The sequence below is a fragment of the Corylus avellana genome, chromosome 6 (assembly GCF_965113065.1).
Source record: "Corylus avellana chromosome 6, dhCorAvel1.hap1.2, whole genome shotgun sequence".
NCBI lineage: Eukaryota > Viridiplantae > Streptophyta > Magnoliopsida > Fagales > Betulaceae > Corylus > Corylus avellana.
In genome coordinates, this window is record NC_142495.1 from 28,234,979 (window position 1) to 28,253,805 (window position 18,827).

At 37.4% G+C, this 18,827-nt stretch overlaps 3 protein-coding genes across 4 annotated transcripts; 2 read left to right on the forward strand and 1 right to left on the reverse strand.

Annotated features, from left to right (window-relative positions):
- The first annotated feature begins 1,495 nt into the window (after positions 1-1,495).
- Positions 1,496-8,456, forward strand: LOC132186989 (ultraviolet-B receptor UVR8). Of its 2 annotated transcripts, none has more exons than XM_059601123.2 (11): positions 1,496-2,049; positions 2,777-2,850; positions 2,938-3,022; positions 3,337-3,468; positions 3,562-3,798; positions 3,968-4,207; positions 4,763-4,806; positions 6,063-6,245; positions 6,637-6,727; positions 7,643-7,686; positions 7,900-8,456. In XM_059601123.2, the coding sequence occupies exons 1-11, from the start codon at positions 1,833-1,835 to the stop codon at positions 8,020-8,022; spliced, it is 1,470 nt and encodes a 489-aa protein (XP_059457106.1). In that variant the 5' UTR covers positions 1,496-1,832; the 3' UTR covers positions 8,023-8,456. The 2 variants fall into 2 exon arrangements, with proteins under 2 accessions (XP_059457106.1, XP_059457107.1); XM_059601124.1 differs by having other exon boundaries at positions 2,023-2,108.
- A 1,375-nt stretch (positions 8,457-9,831) lies between these two features.
- On the forward strand, positions 9,832-13,822 carry LOC132186138 (wall-associated receptor kinase-like 20). The gene is made up of 3 exons (XM_059599965.2): positions 9,832-10,735; positions 10,869-10,922; positions 12,594-13,822. Exons 1-3 carry the CDS (start codon positions 9,949-9,951, stop codon positions 13,655-13,657), a joined length of 1,905 nt encoding a protein of 634 aa, XP_059455948.2. The 5' UTR covers positions 9,832-9,948; the 3' UTR covers positions 13,658-13,822.
- Positions 13,823-14,071: 249 nt separating this feature from the next.
- On the reverse strand, positions 14,072-17,867 carry LOC132186139 (uncharacterized). Its single transcript, XM_059599966.2, has 2 exons — positions 17,390-17,867; positions 14,072-15,060 (listed from the first exon to the last, which is right to left on the reverse strand). The coding sequence occupies exons 1-2, from the start codon at positions 17,757-17,759 to the stop codon at positions 14,522-14,524; spliced, it is 909 nt and encodes a 302-aa protein (XP_059455949.1). The 5' UTR covers positions 17,760-17,867; the 3' UTR covers positions 14,072-14,521.
- Between the last annotated feature and the right edge of the window lie 960 nt (positions 17,868-18,827).

Below are 18,827 nucleotides of genomic sequence, written 5' to 3' on the forward strand. Positions count from 1 at the left end.
TACCAGAGGGTCCATTGAATCCGTACGCATGGCTTCAACCGCAACATTTTACACCATAGGATTTTCCAAATACAAGATCAACCTCTCGATTATATGGCCCCTCGCATATAAACCACACGATCCCCATCAAATGATTAAGTCTATCAAATGATTATGTTTGACGGTACATGACCAAAAATTATAATGATTTCGAGGAGAGGACTACCGTTGAAATGACAAGACCAAATTATTTGAACATGGGGGGTGGTTGTTAAGAGACAATCATTGGGCATGCGTTCCCAAGCACACGATTGCATAACAGAAACATCCAAAGATTGAGGAGAGAGACACGTGTTATTGATGGGTTGAGTTTATGGTGCACGAGGCCCAAACGTAGTGGTTTTGGCCTAACGAGTGGCTTCACGGATCCGTACCGGATAGACCACTTAAAATTAGTGGCTCGCAGTTTATGAGTTTATCCAATTATTTGAGCCGTGGTGATTGTCGATCTTCTTTTTGGGCTGGGCCTGTGGGCCACTTCTGTCACAATGATTTCGTCAAAGTCCATTTGGATTCTGAGCCAGTAACTTATAAATGGATGAATACTGACTTCCTGAGGCTGAGATTTCATGCCATTTATTGTTGATTTTTTGCCCCTCTCTCATTTTTTTCAATGCATTGCCCAATTGTCGGTTAAACTCTCACCTTATAAATGTTAAAATATTAATAAAATAATTAAATTCACATTATTTTATTTTATTTTATTTATTTAAGGGTATAGAATAAGTAGTAATTTAATATGTATGCTTGTACTTGGTTTCCTGATTCACTTCTTAGTTTTGATAAAATATAGAAGCATAAGAAAAGCTCGTCAAACTATACCTTTCCGGTTTGCAAGAAAAAAGAAAAAGAAAACTAATCTTTTTTCTTATTTATTGTTATTATTCTCCTTTTGGTCAATAACTCATGGAATATTATAGTAATTTAAAATATTCCATAAATTATAGTAAATTTAAAATATCACATAAATTTAAAATAAAAATTATAGTAATCAAAATATTTTCATAGTTACGTGACAAATAAACAATGCTCCTATAATATGACCAAAGGGAGATGAGACATGTCATTAAGGCACAATCTTGATTATTTTCTTTTTTAAGGTAAGTAAAGAAGAATTTGTCGATCACACCAATAACAATCTTGATGGCAATCGTGAGGATCATTAACGAATCTCAAACACCGCTGGAATAGTTTTACAGGGATTTGATTTGACACAAATACTCCATGGAATCCACGCCCTTTTGACCCATTGGTTCACAATCTTCCAAAAATGTCAATTTTCACTAAAAATATCATTTCGTCAAAAAAATTTGGTGAATCAGAGGGCCCCACAGATGATATTCACCGTACACGTGTCTGCTATCAATGATTGGAGTTCGCGTCCGGAGCCAACACGTGGCACGAGAAGCGAACGAGCACTCCATCTCCACTCGCGGTCGCGGCCTCTGGAGTTTGGGCAGCGCCTAACCTTCCAGAAACTTCTGGGCAACTCCTGGTTAGCAATGGCCGAGGCACCTGCGGGTCAGATCTGGCCACGTATGACAAATACCACGTGAGCATCCTACGTGGCATCCCCATGTCCCTGAAAATGATACGCCCCATTTTTATGCACCAAGCAGAGCGTTAGGGCACTTTCATAAGACTCCCCGAAGTCCACCAATGACCAAACTCCAAACTCTCTCTCTCTCCAAACAGAAACCGCAAGAAAATACAACCAGAGATCAACAATCACTAGCATTGCTGACCATTACTTTCGTGTCGTTTTGTTTCTTTGGTTTCTCTGAGAATAAGCAATGAATGGAGAGGGAATAGGAGACGACGGGGCAGTGAAAATGGAGGCGGAAATTGAGAAATTGGTTTACATGTGGGGGTACCTTCCTGGAGCTTTGCCGCAGAGGTCGCCGCTGGTGTCGCCGATGGTTGTTAGGGTTCCGGAGACGATTGGTTCCGCAGGGGACTCGTGGAAGGATGTTTGCGGCGGGGGTTGCGGATTCGCCATGGCCATTTCTGGTGCTTTCTTCAATCTTTGATGCCAAGCGTTTTCATTTTTTTTTCCTTTGCTTTTGAAGGTTTGGCTTTTTTTTTTTCTTCATTTTTTACACTTGATTTTGGAATGTCGTTGGTTTGGTATGGCAGGAGAGGTACTTTATTAGTGCATTTGCCTCGGTTTGATTGCCGAGAAAATGTGGCAAAAGGAACGAAAAAGAGAGTCGAACACTGCGATCTATGTCGTTTTGGTTTTGGGATGTTGAAATGTTCGTTTGTCTCTCTTTCCATATTCTCTTTCACCGCCCTATTCTCTTTCATATATAAAGTTTTCCCTTGCTAAAATAAAATTTCTTCTGTACTTGATTCGAAGTGGAGTGTTTTTCCCCCTGTTTTGGTTTTTGATGAAAAATCATCAAATATTAAACTACGAAAATTCAAGTTTTATTGGATGATAGTACTATTTTTCCTCTTAATTAGCTTTGGAGCGCCATTTTTGCTCACTTTGGAATTCTTCTTGCAAGAATCGCGCACAGATATGAAGTTGCAATATCTGGTTTTTCTCATTAATTGTAATATTTAAATAATTTAACATGCAAATTCAGAGTTAATCTTCCTCGTAATAGTCTTTAAATCGTTGCTTACATTAATTTTGAGTTTAGTTAAACCTCACTTTTATGTGTAATTTTTGTTACATTGAGCTGGTCCTTACTGAGCTTTTTTTTTTTTTTTTTTTGTCTTTTTCAACCAGAGTCCGGAAAGCTCATTACATGGGGTTCAACAGATGATCTAGGGCAAAGCTATTTGACATCTGGGAAGCACGGGGTACTACTTGAGCTTCACCGAGTTCTTATTTGCTACTATCTTTTAGTTCTTTTTGTTAAATTAACCCAAATGTTTCTACTTGTTAAGGAAACTCCGGAGCCTTTCCCTCTTCCAGCCGAAGTTTCTATAGTGAAAGCTGCAGCGGGTTGGGCACACTGTGTTGCAGTTACAGGTAATTTTGATTAGAATTAAGTAATTGAATGACGGGCGTAGAAAAAAAAAGTAGAAATAATTTTTTTCTGTTAATCACTCCAGGCTGTCAAAAGCATCCAAGCAATTGGTAACTGATTTTTTTGATAAGGAAATTCTTAAAAGACAGCTAGGGGATACAACCTAGTTTGCTTATATAAGAGAAAACTAACTTATACAAGCTATTGGTAACTGATTGAAACATAGAAGCAAGTGAATTCACCAATGTCTTATAGTTCTAAATGTGTTTTTTACTCTGCGTTGAGTCATTTAGTGAGTTTTCGTGTTTAAATTCAGGGAGTGGAGAAGTTTATACGTGGGGGTGGAAGGAGTGTGTTCCCTCTGGGAAGGTTTTTGGAGACCCAAGTTTGGGAGGGAGCTTTGAAAAGGATGTATTTGAAAGGCAGAGTTCATTTATGACAGAGCAAGGTACTTTCAGTTTGGCATCTTTGTCATGAATTGTGACAACGAAGAGGGTCTTGTATTCCTTGTTGCTGACTAGTAGAGGTGGTTCTCTGACAGTAAGCCCTACCTCTCAAGCCTCGCGATCAACTGGTGGAACTGTATCCAGCGCTGATGCTAGAGGAGGTGGAGAAGAAAGTACAAAACGAAGAAGAATATCATCAGCAAAGCAAGCAGCTGAAAGTTCATCATCTGGTGATGAATCTCTCTCAGCATTGCCATGCCTTGTGACGCTGAACCCTGGAGTAAGGATAGCCTCTGTTGCTGCTGGGGGGCGCCATACTTTAGCATTGTCTGGTAATTCAACTGTGTTCTGAATAATTGCTACCTTTATGCCACAGTTTTGATGCATTGGTTTTTGTATTCTGGTCATGGTACGTAGGTTGGTTTGCAGTAGGAAATTTGAAGCTATGGAAGATCAATTTTCTAAAGCAAGACATATGATACTGATTTCCCAAAGTTTCAGATTTAGGACAGGTGTGGGGTTGGGGCTATGGAGGTGAAGGGCAGCTTGGTTTGGGCTCCCGGATACGTATGGTGTCCTCTCCTCATCCTGTGCCTTGTATAGAGCCCTCTTCTTATGGAAAAGATAGAGCTGCAGCACTCTCTAGAGGAAGTATGATTTCCGAGGGACAGGGTTTTAGAGTTCCTGGAAGTTATGTGAAGGGGATTGCTTGTGGAGGGCGACATAGTGCAGTAATCACAGGTATGGCTATGAAGTAGTTCTACCATTAAGTATGAAGTCATAAGCATTCGTGCTCTATCCTCTCTAATGTTGTTACTCTGAAGTTTTTAACTCATTTGATTACCTGTTCATGTATGCATATTCTCTGGCTGATATAAATGTTGTGCGTGCTTTGTATTAATATTTAATAGCATATGAACAAATAATTGAGTGAACAATTGTAAGAATACTTGCTAAAACTCATGAAATCCATTTGAAATGTGAGGCTCATTTAATGTTATTTTAGATAGAAAAGAAATGATACTTACCAATCCTAACTAACATGATGGGTATCTATCCTTATTAGGAAACATTATTCATCCAAAAAAAATCCTTATTAAGAAACTTTTAAAAACCTTAATATTCACCATGAATTTATTTGTACTGGAATTGACTAGAGTAAATGTGGAAATAAAATAATTGTTTTTTATTTGCAAAACATTATAAATGTGCAATTTATTTGTTTTTATTTTGTCATGTTTATGTAGTTAACATGGCATCTACTGACATTTTCTGTATATCGATTCTTGTATATAGATGCTGGAGCGCTACTCACTTTTGGTTGGGGACTGTATGGACAGGTGAGTTTTTCCGGACAAGTGAATTTCGTGTTGAGTGCTTTTGTGCCTTGTGCTTTCTCTTCTTGAAATTATTAGTTAACCGATATATGTCATCTAGTAATATGGTTCACCGACTTTTATCTAATACTAATCTGACTTTGGATGTTGATCACTATTACTTTAGAAATGAAATCTACAGAAGCATCAACACACAAAACATTTCTTTTTAATGTAAAACCTGATTGTTTAAAACCCAATGGAACTTCATGCACTTATTTATCAGTATGATCTATTATTTATTTTAGGGCAATTTATCTAAATATGTTTTTTAGGATTTTTTTTTTTTTTTTTTGAATGAAGCAATTATGTTGTGATGCGTAATGATGGGGAATTAAGTTATATAGGGTGGCTATATGTTATATTATTTTTAAAGGGGTCCATTTTTTCACATATTGAAACATAGATAAAATAAATAAAGGGACTCAATGTATTATAAAATCCAAGCTTTATGATCTTGTACAAGCTCTCTTAATCCCAACTCCCTGCGGGCAGCGGGAATCTTTAGTTTATAATATGAGTTTTAACTTTTTCTTAATTTGATATTGCAATATTATATACATCTGGGGAATTCAGAAGATATTATTCATATATTTTCTTGAGATGTAACCCAACTTTTTTGTGCTTCCCACTTTACGTACTGGTATCAGACCTAACCGCAACAAGTTCGTCGCAGCATTCTATTAGCATTAGTTCATAGATGGAATGTAGTCTTTTCTAGTTGCTGATAAAAGTTGTGTATATGGGCAACCTTATTACCTATCTTGCCAGTTGTTATGAAGCAGAATTCACTGGATTGAAAATTTGAAACATGTCTACTGCTTTATCTGATATGGGGGTACTATTCCTTTCATGTTTCTGTGCCATTGATTTCTTGACTGTTAAACTTATTGGAATTCAGCTTCAAAATTATGGACCCAAACTACCCAAAGTATATGCTTTTCTACTCAGCTGTCATGTTCAGCATTTAATCCTTATATCCATCCCTGATACTGGGAGTCCCAACTTTTGGCTATTCTTCTGGATTAACATGTGTAGGTAAAGTATAAAATTGTAAAGAAAAAGCACTATGGATTTTCAAGATGAGTTTCATTTAAAAAGGGATGATCTATTATATTCCTTTTAATGTTCTTCTCTTTCAACTCTCTTTATTGCTGCATATTTTGGCTAACCATGATAAAGGAGTAAAACTGTTTGCTTTGTCATGTTGTTTTTGTAAGTGTGGGCAAGGAAGTACAGATGATGAGTTAAACCCAACTTGTGTGTCTTCCTTACTTGGTATCCGAATAGAGGGTGTTGCTGCGGGACTGTGGCACACAATCTGCATATCAGCTGACGGTGATGTGTATGCATTTGGTGGGAATCAGTTTGGGCAGTTGGGAACTGGTGCTGATCAAGCTGAGGTATACTCATTTGTTGTTTCCTTCATTAACATGGAGAGACAATGATAATCTCTCATAATATCACGCGGTTGTGCCAGTGGTACGATGATTCCTAGCTTGAAAATTTTAAGCAACAGCCTAGCTATGTTAGTCATACCATGATAGAATGACTTAGATTGATAAACCAGTTAATGAACCAACCAGTTTTTTATAATTCTTTGCCTTACCTTTATCTTATAATGTTGGAATGTGGATGGCTTCTAAGTTACAAAAAAGTATTTTAATCTTCTACTTCTGGTATAACTCTAGTTCATCGTTACCGCTATCTCAATCTTCTACTTTCATGTTGACAAATTATCTCCCTTGAATGGTATTTCTGCAATTAACTCCAGTACTTTAATTTTTATGCCAGACTCTGCCAAGGCTATTGGATGCTTCAAGCTTGGAAAATATGCATGCAAAAAGTGTGTCATGTGGGGCTCGTCACAGTGCCTTAATAACAGGTATGCCACCATGGATTTGTATCGACATCTATAATTCGTTTTTGCTAAGTGCTAATGGGAAGCCACCCTAAGACTGATGAACATGTCGTGTTTATGCAAATTTGAACACTGCCATACTTTAGTTTTGCACTTCCTACACCTTCAACTATCCATATCAACGGGGGGAAAAGAAAAAGATAGAATTTAAACAGAAAAAAAGAGGAAGAAACTGTGGGTGTGTTCATTGGACACCTTACTCAATCCAGGTGTGGTAGTTCAATGAAACTTCCACAGTTTTTATGTTAGGCTCATCATTTCTTTGCTGTAAATAGTTATTTCTACGTTATATAGTTATTTGTTAAAAATTACATTCAATTTTTTCAGCTGCTAAATTAAGCATAATTGTTTTTGTTTGGTCTCAAATATAAGTTCAAATGGGGTAGTCATGTCCAAGTTGCAATGATGAATAGTTTTCTTTTGTAAATTTCAGCTAATTAGAACATTGTACTAATGGGATAACTGAGTGGACACAACGCCCAATAAATATAACCTAATAAGCAAAGACTTTACTTTTGTGAAGGCAAATAGTGGTACTAATGTTATTATTAAAGACTAATTAAGAGATCATTCTGGGGAAGGCTTTAGAAGGATAAATCAAGCTTGGATTACTACTAACATCTTGGACTAATCAAACATAACTATGAATTGAAATGGTGAAGCATAAAGGTATTACTTGAATAGTTAGTAATATTCCTTTTTTCTAACTTTTTCATTGGGAGTCATATGATACAAAGCTACTCACTCACCTCGTACACAGTCTATTACATTTTAATTATGTATATGAGAATTTTAACTCTCTATGAATTGATGCTTACAAATATGTTGTTACTGAGATACCTATTGACTTACTCGGCTGTCTCTCTCTGTTTCTTGAAGAGGATAGGAAAGTGTTCTGCTGGGGATGGAACAAATACGGCCAGGTATTATGCTCGGACCAATCAGTCGTCTAGCTACTGTTACCATGGCATGACACTGCATTTACATACTTTCATCTTTTTGTATTTTGTATCATATGAAATGTGTTTTGTTATAACTTAAAGGACCTACTTATGCTAGGGAATCTAACTTTCCATTATTTGGTTTCCACATCGATACCATGGAACTAATTTAGAGTCTCCGTTCGCATTTGGCAGCTTGGTTTGGGTGATGTGATTGATCGCAACATTCCTTCTCAAGTCACTATTGATGGTTGTGTCCCAAAAAATGTTGCTTGTGGCTGGTGGCATACCCTTCTTCTTGCCGAATCACCCACTTGAATTCTTCACTTGCTAGAGAGGCCTTCCCACAATTTTGTAGTTAGCAGTTTTCTAGATTGGCAACTTACCGAGTAATATGTATATGTACATACAGTAGCTTGTATACATATACATATAATTTGCATGTACTCGATTCTTTCATGGCTGATGTCCATCATGACTGGCCCTATCTATAACACCGTTGCAAGAACCAAGCATCGGTTCCAATATGTGCAACATTGTTGTTCATCCATTGTGTATCTCTTTATGCAACTTGAACCCTCTAATGTAGTAATTGGCGAGGGATAAATAACTTTCTGATGTAATGTAATGATATGCCTTGTAATTGTTATGTACAGGAGTGTTTTTGTATTCCTTCAATTACATTGTGGATGATGTTTTGGATTTTAATAGGGCCAAGTTTTTATGTTCTCTAATTTAGTCTATTAAATTTATGTGATTGTTTTATAAATTTAAAAAATGCATGTGAAAATGCTTTTCGCATATATTTTGAACACATGTCGGGTACAAGATTGAGTTGCTGGCCCTACCCGAGTTTCTAGAACTTGGACTCGCACTTGCTAGTGGACCCATGGCCCGAACCAGGGTAGGAAATACAGTGGGCGTTGCCACAAGAACCGGTGGGTCTTAATTATGGGGATATGTGTGAACAGTTATTGATGAAATAAAGTCAACAAAATGGATTGCTGAAAGTGATTTCATTCAAACAAGGCATTGAGTAGTCAGAGTAGAAGGTTCTCTTCCTTTTAAATTGTTGAAAGATGATTTTAATATTGATTAGACCATTTTTACTTTATATTGCCTCCCATGTATTCCGGTTTACCTTTATTATTTATATTATCTTTTCCCTATAAAACAAAGTATTTGAACCTAACAGTCAACCTCAAAAACCCAAAGAATGTGAGTTTTATTTTAGGAAAATCATATATCTTTTCAAATTATAATAGTAAATTTTAGAAAGGGGTATGTATCGTCAAATCCTTTCACATTCTAAATATACAGAACTTCTTCTTTTTTGTAAATAAAGAAGAATGTGTAAAGTATAGAGATGTTCACAACCCGTAATTCAAAATTATTCACATTAATTAGTTTTTTTTCGAGCGAGTAATACTACATAACACATTTTTATCACACAATGCTAATGTGATAGTTTCAATTAATCCATGAATTAGTCCTTTTTTAAATTTAAAAATATCATATCAGCATTGCTAGTATTTATTAAAAAAAAAAAAAATTGGGACAAATCTTAACCTTTAAAACCATCAAGAGTGGTGGTTCAATGGCTCAAAAAAAATTTCAAGTGGTCAGGACATGTACTAGGGCGTAGGTTCGAACTTGTGCAATGGAGAATTTTCACATATGCCTGATTAGTATTAGCCGCTTTGAATTTTCATTGATGCCATGGTGGGGCTGGGTTAGACTATGGCTCAGTCGGACTTAAGAGAGCGCCTGCGATTCTAACCGTTTAGTCCCCTCCTCATGTGCGGCTCAAAGGCGAATAAGTGCTTACGCTTAAGTAAGATAGTTACAATTGATCTTTCCGGCCTACCCTTTTTAATTAAAAAAAAAAAAAAATACATATATTAATGGATAACTCAGAAGTAAGAAGACTTGTTGTTTTTCAGATAAAATCCTAATCGAGCATTAAAATGGATAAAACTAACTAAAGGTTTAGACAAAACAAATAAAAAACAATAATGTGGAGGCCACGACTGAAACTATAGACTCAAGTGAAAATTAAAAAAGATTGTCAACGATATCAGAAAACGACAAGCACAATTTGCCAACGAAATTTCTCTATCTTTCTGCCAAATACACTTCACAAAGTTTGACGGGAACATCTCCACATTCATTTCAACATCCAATACGTGAAATCCACTTCCCAGTTCCCACCCACTCTCTCTTTCTCTCTCTCTCTCTCTCTCAATGGAGGCGACCACTAAGCTGCTCATATTCACGGCGGCGCTGCTAATGTGCGCCGGGTGCGCCACCTCCGCTGTACGCTGTCCCAACTGCGGCAACATCACAATCCCTTACCCGCTCAGCACGGGCCCCACGTGCGGGGACCAGTCGTACAAGATCCTGTGCGACGCGGGCTCGCTCAAATTTGATACGCTCAACAACAGCTACCCGATCACGTCCATCAACCCCTCCGCCCAACGGTTCGTGATCAGGCCCTCGAATTTCCTCCCAAACACCTGCGTCACCTCGGATATAGCCCACCAGGGCGTCCAGCTGAACAGCAGCCTCCCCTTCAACGTCACCAGCAGCAACACAATCCTCTACCTCAACTGTACCAGCGACCTCCTCAGATCACCATTGAATTGCTCGTCAACGAGTCTCTGCCACGTGTACGTCAACAACAGTGGGGCCGTGGGTCCATGCGAGGACGCACCACTTTGTTGTACGTTCCGTGCGGGCGGGTCGTCCACCTCGTACATGATCCGGGTCCGGCAGTCCGGATGTAGCGCTTACTCGAGCTTTGTGAACTTGGATCCGACCTTGCCCGTGAACCGCTGGCCCCAGCCGGGTCTGGAGATCCAGTGGGTGTCGCCTCGGGAACCGGTGTGCGGGTCTCAGGCGGACTGTAATGATGGGTCAAACTCTAACTCTAACTCCACTTGTGGGCCCGATCCAGCTGAGGCTGGGGTCCGCCGGTGCTTCTGTAACCCGCCGCTTGTGTGGGACCCCGTTGAAGGGGTGTGTGTTGAGAGTAAGTTGGATTTTTTTTCTTTCTCTGACAGATACTTAACAGGAGGAGTGCACTGGCTAACACGTCGCTTTGCTTTGCTTTGTAACTTTGTTTGTGTGTTTATTTGTTTTTTTTTTTTTTTTTTTTTTTGAAGATTGTCAAATTACTGGGAGTTGCGGCGATTCAGACCGGACTGCACTCATAGCAGGTACTTTCTAATAACAGGATTGATTAACACTAATTTTAAATTGATTGACTTGGCATATTTTAATTTTAATTTTAATTTTTTTTTTTAAAGTAATTGACATGTAATGATACAAATTACTTAAAATATGTTATCTCAATTAATATAAAATAGGTGTAAAAAATAATATTAATCTTATAAAAAAACAATTTTGGACATAACACTCTGAGGTGGAATCATAATTTTTTATTTGGGAGGTTGGAACCTTCTTTTATATATATATATATATATATAGTCTCTCTATATGTGTGGATGCTTGTTTATGTAAAATAAAAATAAACAAGTCTTAAGTTTAATTTCACATAATAGTGTACTTGCGTTTTTTAAAAGTTGAATTTATGAATGTTTTACTTCCAAATTGAAAGTGTGCTTAAGACGCATCCCAAGTTTAAAATTAAAAATATTTGACATAAGAGTAGACATGTCATAGTATTTTTATAGGAGTTTTAAAAAAATTTGAGGTTGTTGAAGACACTCCAAAGACATACATAGGAGTTTTAGAAAATTTACAAGTTAATGTGTCAATTTACGTGTACATACATCCAGGGCCGGAGCCAAAATGTTGACTCCGGGGGCATTTTTTTTTTAATGGATAAAAAAATATAATTAATTAAAAATATTTAAAAAATAATTAAATATAGAAAAATGATTTTTTTAGTCTCCTTTTTGTGCTTTGCAAGTGCAGAGTGTGTATGATTATTTCTTAAAATAAAACAAAACTGCAGCTTGGTTAGAAACAAAATGTGGCTCAGAAGGTTTTGATAGGAACAAAACATTTTTTTTATTCTTGTCAGAAGGTTTGACAAGTTATACCCCTCTTTCTATCTTTTTTGGTTCTTTTCTTTTTGGCATGCGGCTGTACTGCTCTTTCTTTCTTTTTTTTATTCTTATTTTTGTCTTGCATTCCTTACCTTTCGGCTTCTCTTGTTAATGAAATGGTGCGTAGTGAAAGTAGTGAAATTGTACATCTTCAACCTCATTTCTCTAAAACTCTCAAATTTATGGCTGAAGCTTCAACCTCATTTCTTTGAAACTTTCAAATTTATGGCTGATGTTGAGGGGTCAAGGAGCATAATCATGGCTGAGAGGGGCATATGAAAAAAATTTACCATGTTAAGGAGAATTTTCGGAGCCCCTGCATGCATCGGTCACTAAATAATTCAAATTTGATTGTTTAATTTTCACTTATATTGTGCCACATAAATTTATGAGAAAGTTGTAAATTGTAATAAAATGTATAATACCTTAAGCAATGATTTTATATTAAGGCTGAATGTCTGAATAAGACAAGGTCTATGTTGTAAGAGTAAAATAATTATTGGGGGTTATAGAATATATAGTATGTTTTTTGTATTAGGTTTGATATATTTTTCTATAAGTATTTATCAAAGTTGTTTGTCTATAATCAAATATCTAGGATTTTATTATTTTTCTTTGCCTAGATAATTTTTTTGTATAAATAATTTATGTAATACAATTAATTATATATATTAAAGTCTTTCAATTTCAATAAAGATACAAACTATATATCACAAATTTTTGTAGTCTCTTTTTTATTTTATTTTATTTTGCATATTTTATATTCTTTTATATTTTAACATTAATTTGTCTAACAAAAATGAAAATGTTTTGTAGGTTTAACTAGTGGTCTTGCTGCAGCGCTGGTTGTGACCATCATTGCAATTCTACTCTACAAACGCCATAGGCTCATCAAAGAAGCACAAGAGCGACTGGCCAGAGAGCGTGAAGAAATCCTAAACGCCAACGGCGGAGGCAGAGCTGCAAAGCTCTTCACCGGCAAAGAGATCAAGAGAGCAACACACGATTTCTCCAGAGACCGCCTCCTCGGCGCCGGAGGGTATGGAGAAGTCTACAAAGGCATTCTACATGATGGCACTGAAGTTGCTGTCAAGTGCGCCAAGCTTGGAAACACTAAAGGCACCGACCAGGTCCTCAATGAGGTCCGGATTTTGTGCCAAGTCAACCACCGAAGCCTCGTGCGCTTGCTTGGCTGCTGTGTTGAGTTAGAGCAGCCTATTTTGGTGTATGAGTATATTGAAGACGGAACTCTTTTAGAGCATTTGCAGGGTCGGAAATCCGGTGGCCGAAGTAGCCTTACTTGGAACCATCGTCTCCGCGTCGCCCACGATGCTGCAGAAGGCCTTGCATACCTCCATTCCTCTGCAGTTCCTCCTATATATCACCGAGATGTTAAGTCCAGCAACATTCTGCTCGATGAGAAATTGAATGCCAAGGTTTCGGATTTCGGGTTGTCTAGGTTGGCTCATACCGACTTGAGCCACGTCTCGACATGTGCTCAGGGAACTCTTGGATACCTTGATCCTGAATATTATAGAAACTATCAGCTGACTGATAAAAGCGATGTTTATAGCTTTGGAGTTGTGTTGTTGGAGCTGTTGACGTCTCAAAAGGCTATTGATTTTAACAGGGACCCAGATGATGTGAACTTGGCAGTTTATGTGCAGAGATTAGTGGAGGAAGAGAGGTTGATGGATGCCATTGATCCGTTGCTTAAGGAGGGAGCCAGCACTTTGGAGTTGGAGACTATGAAGGCCTTGGGTTTTCTTGCTGCGGGTTGCTTGGAGGAACGCCGACAAAACCGGCCTTCCATGAAAGAAGTCACCGAGGAGATTGAGTACATCATAAGTATTTCCAAGGCAAAGGAGGTGCAGAATTAGTTACTCAACAAGCTTCTTGGGAGACGGATCAGTAATTAATCAAGCACTTCATTCTAGGATTGTGTATACTATCGTTGTTAGTTTTTGAACATTTTTTTTCCTGCCCTAGAGTGTGTTTGATGTTTATAATGTGTATGGATGAATGTCAACTTGATCTTGCTTGTACCTTGAGTTTATATTTTACATTGTCTGTTTGCAACATTAAAAATGATTCGAAAAACATTTGTAGGATCCATTCCAATTGCATGTCCATTTTGGAATTTGAAAAGGTAACTGTGAGAACATTCTTAGAAGATCCACCTGCCCCAGCACCAACAAGTGCTAAGACAATTCGAAATTTGTTTGGACAGATAAACAAATATTTGCCAGGACATGTGAAAGAGCAGCTAAAAAAAAAAATTACACCAAAAAGCATAAACCAATTTATGTGTCATCAAAGGTTCCTCCAAAACCAAATATCACAAATCTACCATGAGACATAGACATTCCGTTTTCCACAGGCCGACTAGGATCAAACTGTGCTTTGCATCACGAATAATGCATACAAGAATCAGAAAACCTTCAAAGAAAAAATGATACATCGAACTTCCAATCATTAATTCAACTCAAAAAAGGGGGAGAAAAAAGAAAAACTCCCTTACCGAAAAGGCTAATGAAAATACAATATGATGAAAGTATACTGATGGCATCGCATCCATTTTAATTCTCCAATAACTCTTGTGACAAATAAAAACCTAAAGAGGGCAGCAAGAATGAATACTCCAGGACAGGTAAACGAAACCCAAAAACCACCGTTATCAGCAAACTATGATTGCAACCCTAAACAAAATTTGTGAAGGCCAACTTCCTGGCAGATCCAATAATCTAGTTTGCTCTGGGTGTAGCCCATTCAACTCGAAGGATAAGGCTGTCATAACCATATCCATTGAGCTTGCTGATAGCTCTCTCAGCATCTTCCCTGTTTACAAAGTTGACAAAACCAAAGCCTCTACTCATGCCAGTCTTTTGATCAATGGCAACATAAACACGAGTAACAGCACCAAATGGGCGGAATAGTTCAAGCAAATCGGGCTCCCGAGTATCCTCTGACAAATTAGTGACCCGAACTGAATTTTCATCATTCCTGCGCCTCATATCGGATCCACTGGCTCTTTCTGCACCTGGTCTCATGCTTGGAGGCACATAAGCTGCCTTGCCACCACCAGGTGCAGCCACAGTGGTATCCGATGCAGGAGGCTTATCAACGAAGGCATCGGTCTGTGGGGCAAGATCCTTGTAAGGGCACCTAGATGTCCAGTGGTCACCTTTCTTACCACAAGTCCTGCACACCATGAGAACAGCACCTGCTTTACCAAGCTGAGCCAAGTTGTCCCCTGCTACCTTGGATTCTTCTGCTTTGGTACCTGTTGGCAAGTCCATATTAGAAATAAGTACTAGAATACCAAGATCCACGCTAGATGACAGGAAACTAAGACTATAAAGAGCCTAAACAAACTTTAGCCAACCAACAAACACTGCTGGATATTGCATCATTCTTCACAATCAGAAAATTAAAACCAACAGTTCCCCAATGAAGAAAATTATCAAGAGAGTATATAAAGGTGTCGACTTTTGTGAAAGAAGAATGAAAAGAAAAAAAAAAAAAAAAAAAAAAGTTCTGAAAAGATGTTTACTTTTTTTGGGAGAAGTGAAAATAAGGAAAGGGGGGAGGGCAGAAATATTTGCCAAACAGAGCCCAAATGAAAGCACATACAAAGCCCATTTATCTAAAAATTTACACTTTCTACGCTACGAAAGGAGACTTGAGATTTATAGAAGTAGAGGCCTCTGATTGTTTCCTAAATCACCATGTCAAAGCAAACATTGGTATAGAAAATCCTTATTCCTTACTGGATTGTGAATAATGACGCCATACGTCAATACTGAGTAATGCTAATACAATTACTCATCAATACCAGATGTCCCTTGGGACATAATTGTTTCTTTACATGTAAATGCAATAGTATGGTGCCTATTATGACCAGGGTTCGGACTTCATGTAGACAACAAGTAGCTAATTACATGCTAATTTAAGTTCATGAGAACAAAAAATTAGCTTCCACATACAACTTCAGGAACATGATCTTTATGCCTATCCATAAGTAGTGAGAGCAAGCTTGGTTCTCTGGCGCCTGGCTATTTCCAACTGGTTTAATGTAGACCAAAGGATGAAGGTTTATAACCACAAAAGGAATAATGCAAGGCAGGTCATAGTTTCATTACACGCCCAAGCCATATGAAAATGAGAGAGCGTGTCAAAAGAAAATAATATCAAATCCACAAGTCATGAACCCAAAGCCTCAAGGCCTGGGCCAATGGCGGAGCCAAAAATTCATCTTTGGTGGGGATGAACTAAAATAATAAAATATAATGACGATAATTTTTATATAATATGTTTTATTATATATAAAAATATGATATGTCAATTCATAATATATGTATCACAAAAAGTATATCTATCAAACTTCATAAATATGTGCCAAGATTGATATATCAGCAAGGTAACATGGAGGCGCTAGGACAAAAACAAAAAAAAACAAAAAAACAAAAGAACCAAAAACAAAGTGCCTAAAATTGCAACCTGCTCTCTTTCATTTCATTGTTTCATTGGATGTCAAATTTATTTGTGTTGTATATAATATACAGCTCAGATATATGGATGGTCACCTCAATAAAATTTGTAAAACAAGTTAAAAATACATTTTTCATTTGACCACATCGAAATGGATTTTTTAGAAAAAAAAATTAAAAAAAAACTTTAATTTCTATAATTATATATTACAATCACATCTATGTAGTTTTTACTGCAATTGAACTAAATTTCTTATTCATCAACTCTCTCAGCAAATAGAGAAGTACTTAAGAACTTTAAAAGGCAGGTGCCCCATGGGCTATAATCGAGCATTGTTTAAATGGTATATTTGGGCTTCAACCCATTATAAGACCCACAATTAAAGTACAACAATTGCAGATACAAAGGACAAAGTGTTATTTGTCAAAGTGACAAAACTCACAGTGACAGCATAAAAATTAAAGAGAGAAGACAAAACAAGATTTGATTGTAACCTCTTCCACTGGCCTGGGCAAACATAAAATCAATGAAAAAGACCCACCAACCAAAGAGAAAGAGAAGCCATCTGGTTTCTTAGTTTTGCTTATTCTAACCACCAATAGTTAAATTTTCATAGCCACAATACAAGTCATTGAAGGTAGCAACAGCAGATATTTGTAAGTCTACAATACAATGAATCTACTATGTTCAGCACAGTGTAGAGTTTGTCTTAAAAGGTCATAGATTTCTTTCCAGAAGATTATCCATTCATACTAAGCGACTATAAGATCCTAAATTAGCTACAAGCTTAGACACAGAGAAACCAAGACAATCCTAAAGTTTGTGAATTTTCCGATGCTTCGATTTTTAATCAATTGAGACCCTTGGAAACCAAAGCTCCATGAGCTATTCTAATTCAACCATTTTGCTTAGTTTAGATGAATACTCACAATTCACTCACAAGGGGAAAAAAAAAACGAATTTTGCGTTTCTAAAAACCCAAAACACCTTTAAAATACATATTTTTCAGATCTCGTTTTCATTCACATTCCTCAGCAACCAAACAGAAAATCAAATTAAGCAAATCAAAACCACAAATATGAACACATGAACACACACGTAAAGAGAGAGAGAGAGAGAACCAGGAGCCCTGGGGCGCTCAAGAAGGATCTCCTCGGTGGAGACCATGGTGAGTCGGCTACCAACGTCCTCACGAACCGCGTCGCCGAACTTGGGCCAGGACCGGCGCTCCACTGCCCGTTTGCTCAGCTGGGCCTTAGCGAGCTTCCGGACCCGGGTCGTGGTCGTGATCTTGACCTTGTTTCCGTCTTCGTCGAACTTGTACTCGATCACTTTCTTGATTCCGTTCTCGTCCGGACCGATTATTTGGCGAGGCGGGAGCAGGAAGTCCAAGTCCTCACCGTCGTCCTCATCGAGCTCTCCCCACCGGACCTTGCTCGGTTGGGTCGTCGGGTTCGGGCCCGGAGCTGAAACGAATTTGTCGAGCGCCATGGTTTGTGGATGTGAGCGTGTGTCCTATGGTGGCTTTGGAGACGAGGGTTTGCAACTTTGCACGAAAACGCAAAGGATATGAGAAGAACTGAAAAACACTGAAAGACTCTGGGTATTCGGCTTGTAATACAAATGGGCTCCTCTTTGTTTCTTTTGGTGGGCGGGCTGGCTATGTTAACCTTTATTATTAATTTGAGTTGGGCTTTTCAAGCGAAGTCTTGCATGGGCTATATCTTTTTTTTCTTCGGTTGGCTGTGTGACGCCATGTTGGTTTGATAAAACGGCTTTCTTGTCCATAATCTCGAAGATGGGGTTTACACGCCAAATCTTGAATGATTGTTGTCTCATTTTAAATACAAGTTAGGAATAGGGTTTCATCATATTTAATTATTTATTGTTTTTTAAGAACACTTTGATCCAAAACTATTTAAAATAAGCTCAACAAATAAGCACAAAAATACCTAAAACACCTTAAAAAGCTCATACAAAAAAAAAAGGTTATAAAACTGCAAATAACTACTAACCGCTTGTACACCCTAATGATAAGCTCTACATTAGTTTAATATTCATATCTTAATAAAAAATATAGTATCCATTGCATTTCTTTACAATTTTTACTAAATTTCTCTTGTAAACTAATGTGCCCGTCCACATTTTATTAACTAACCGCTTGTACACCCTAATGATAAGCTCTACATTAGTTTAATATTCATATCTTAATAAAAAATATAGTATCCATTGCATTTCTTTACAATTTTTACTAAATTTCTCTTGTAAACTAATGTGCCCGTCCACATTTTATTAAAAAAAAAAAAAAAATAGCACCATATAGACTGTCACGTAACAGTTCACATTTTAGTGACTAGGGTGATACATGTCACATAAATTGCCACGTCAAATTTATAAAAAGCTTATAATAAAAACAATAATATCCCTAAAAACACTAGCTCATTTACGTCACAAAAATAAAATAGAGCGTTGAAATGAAAAAATGTTATAGAATTCTAAAGTAGTCGAAACACACCTAACATAGATAAACTCGAATATTCGACATCCCACGAGGAATTT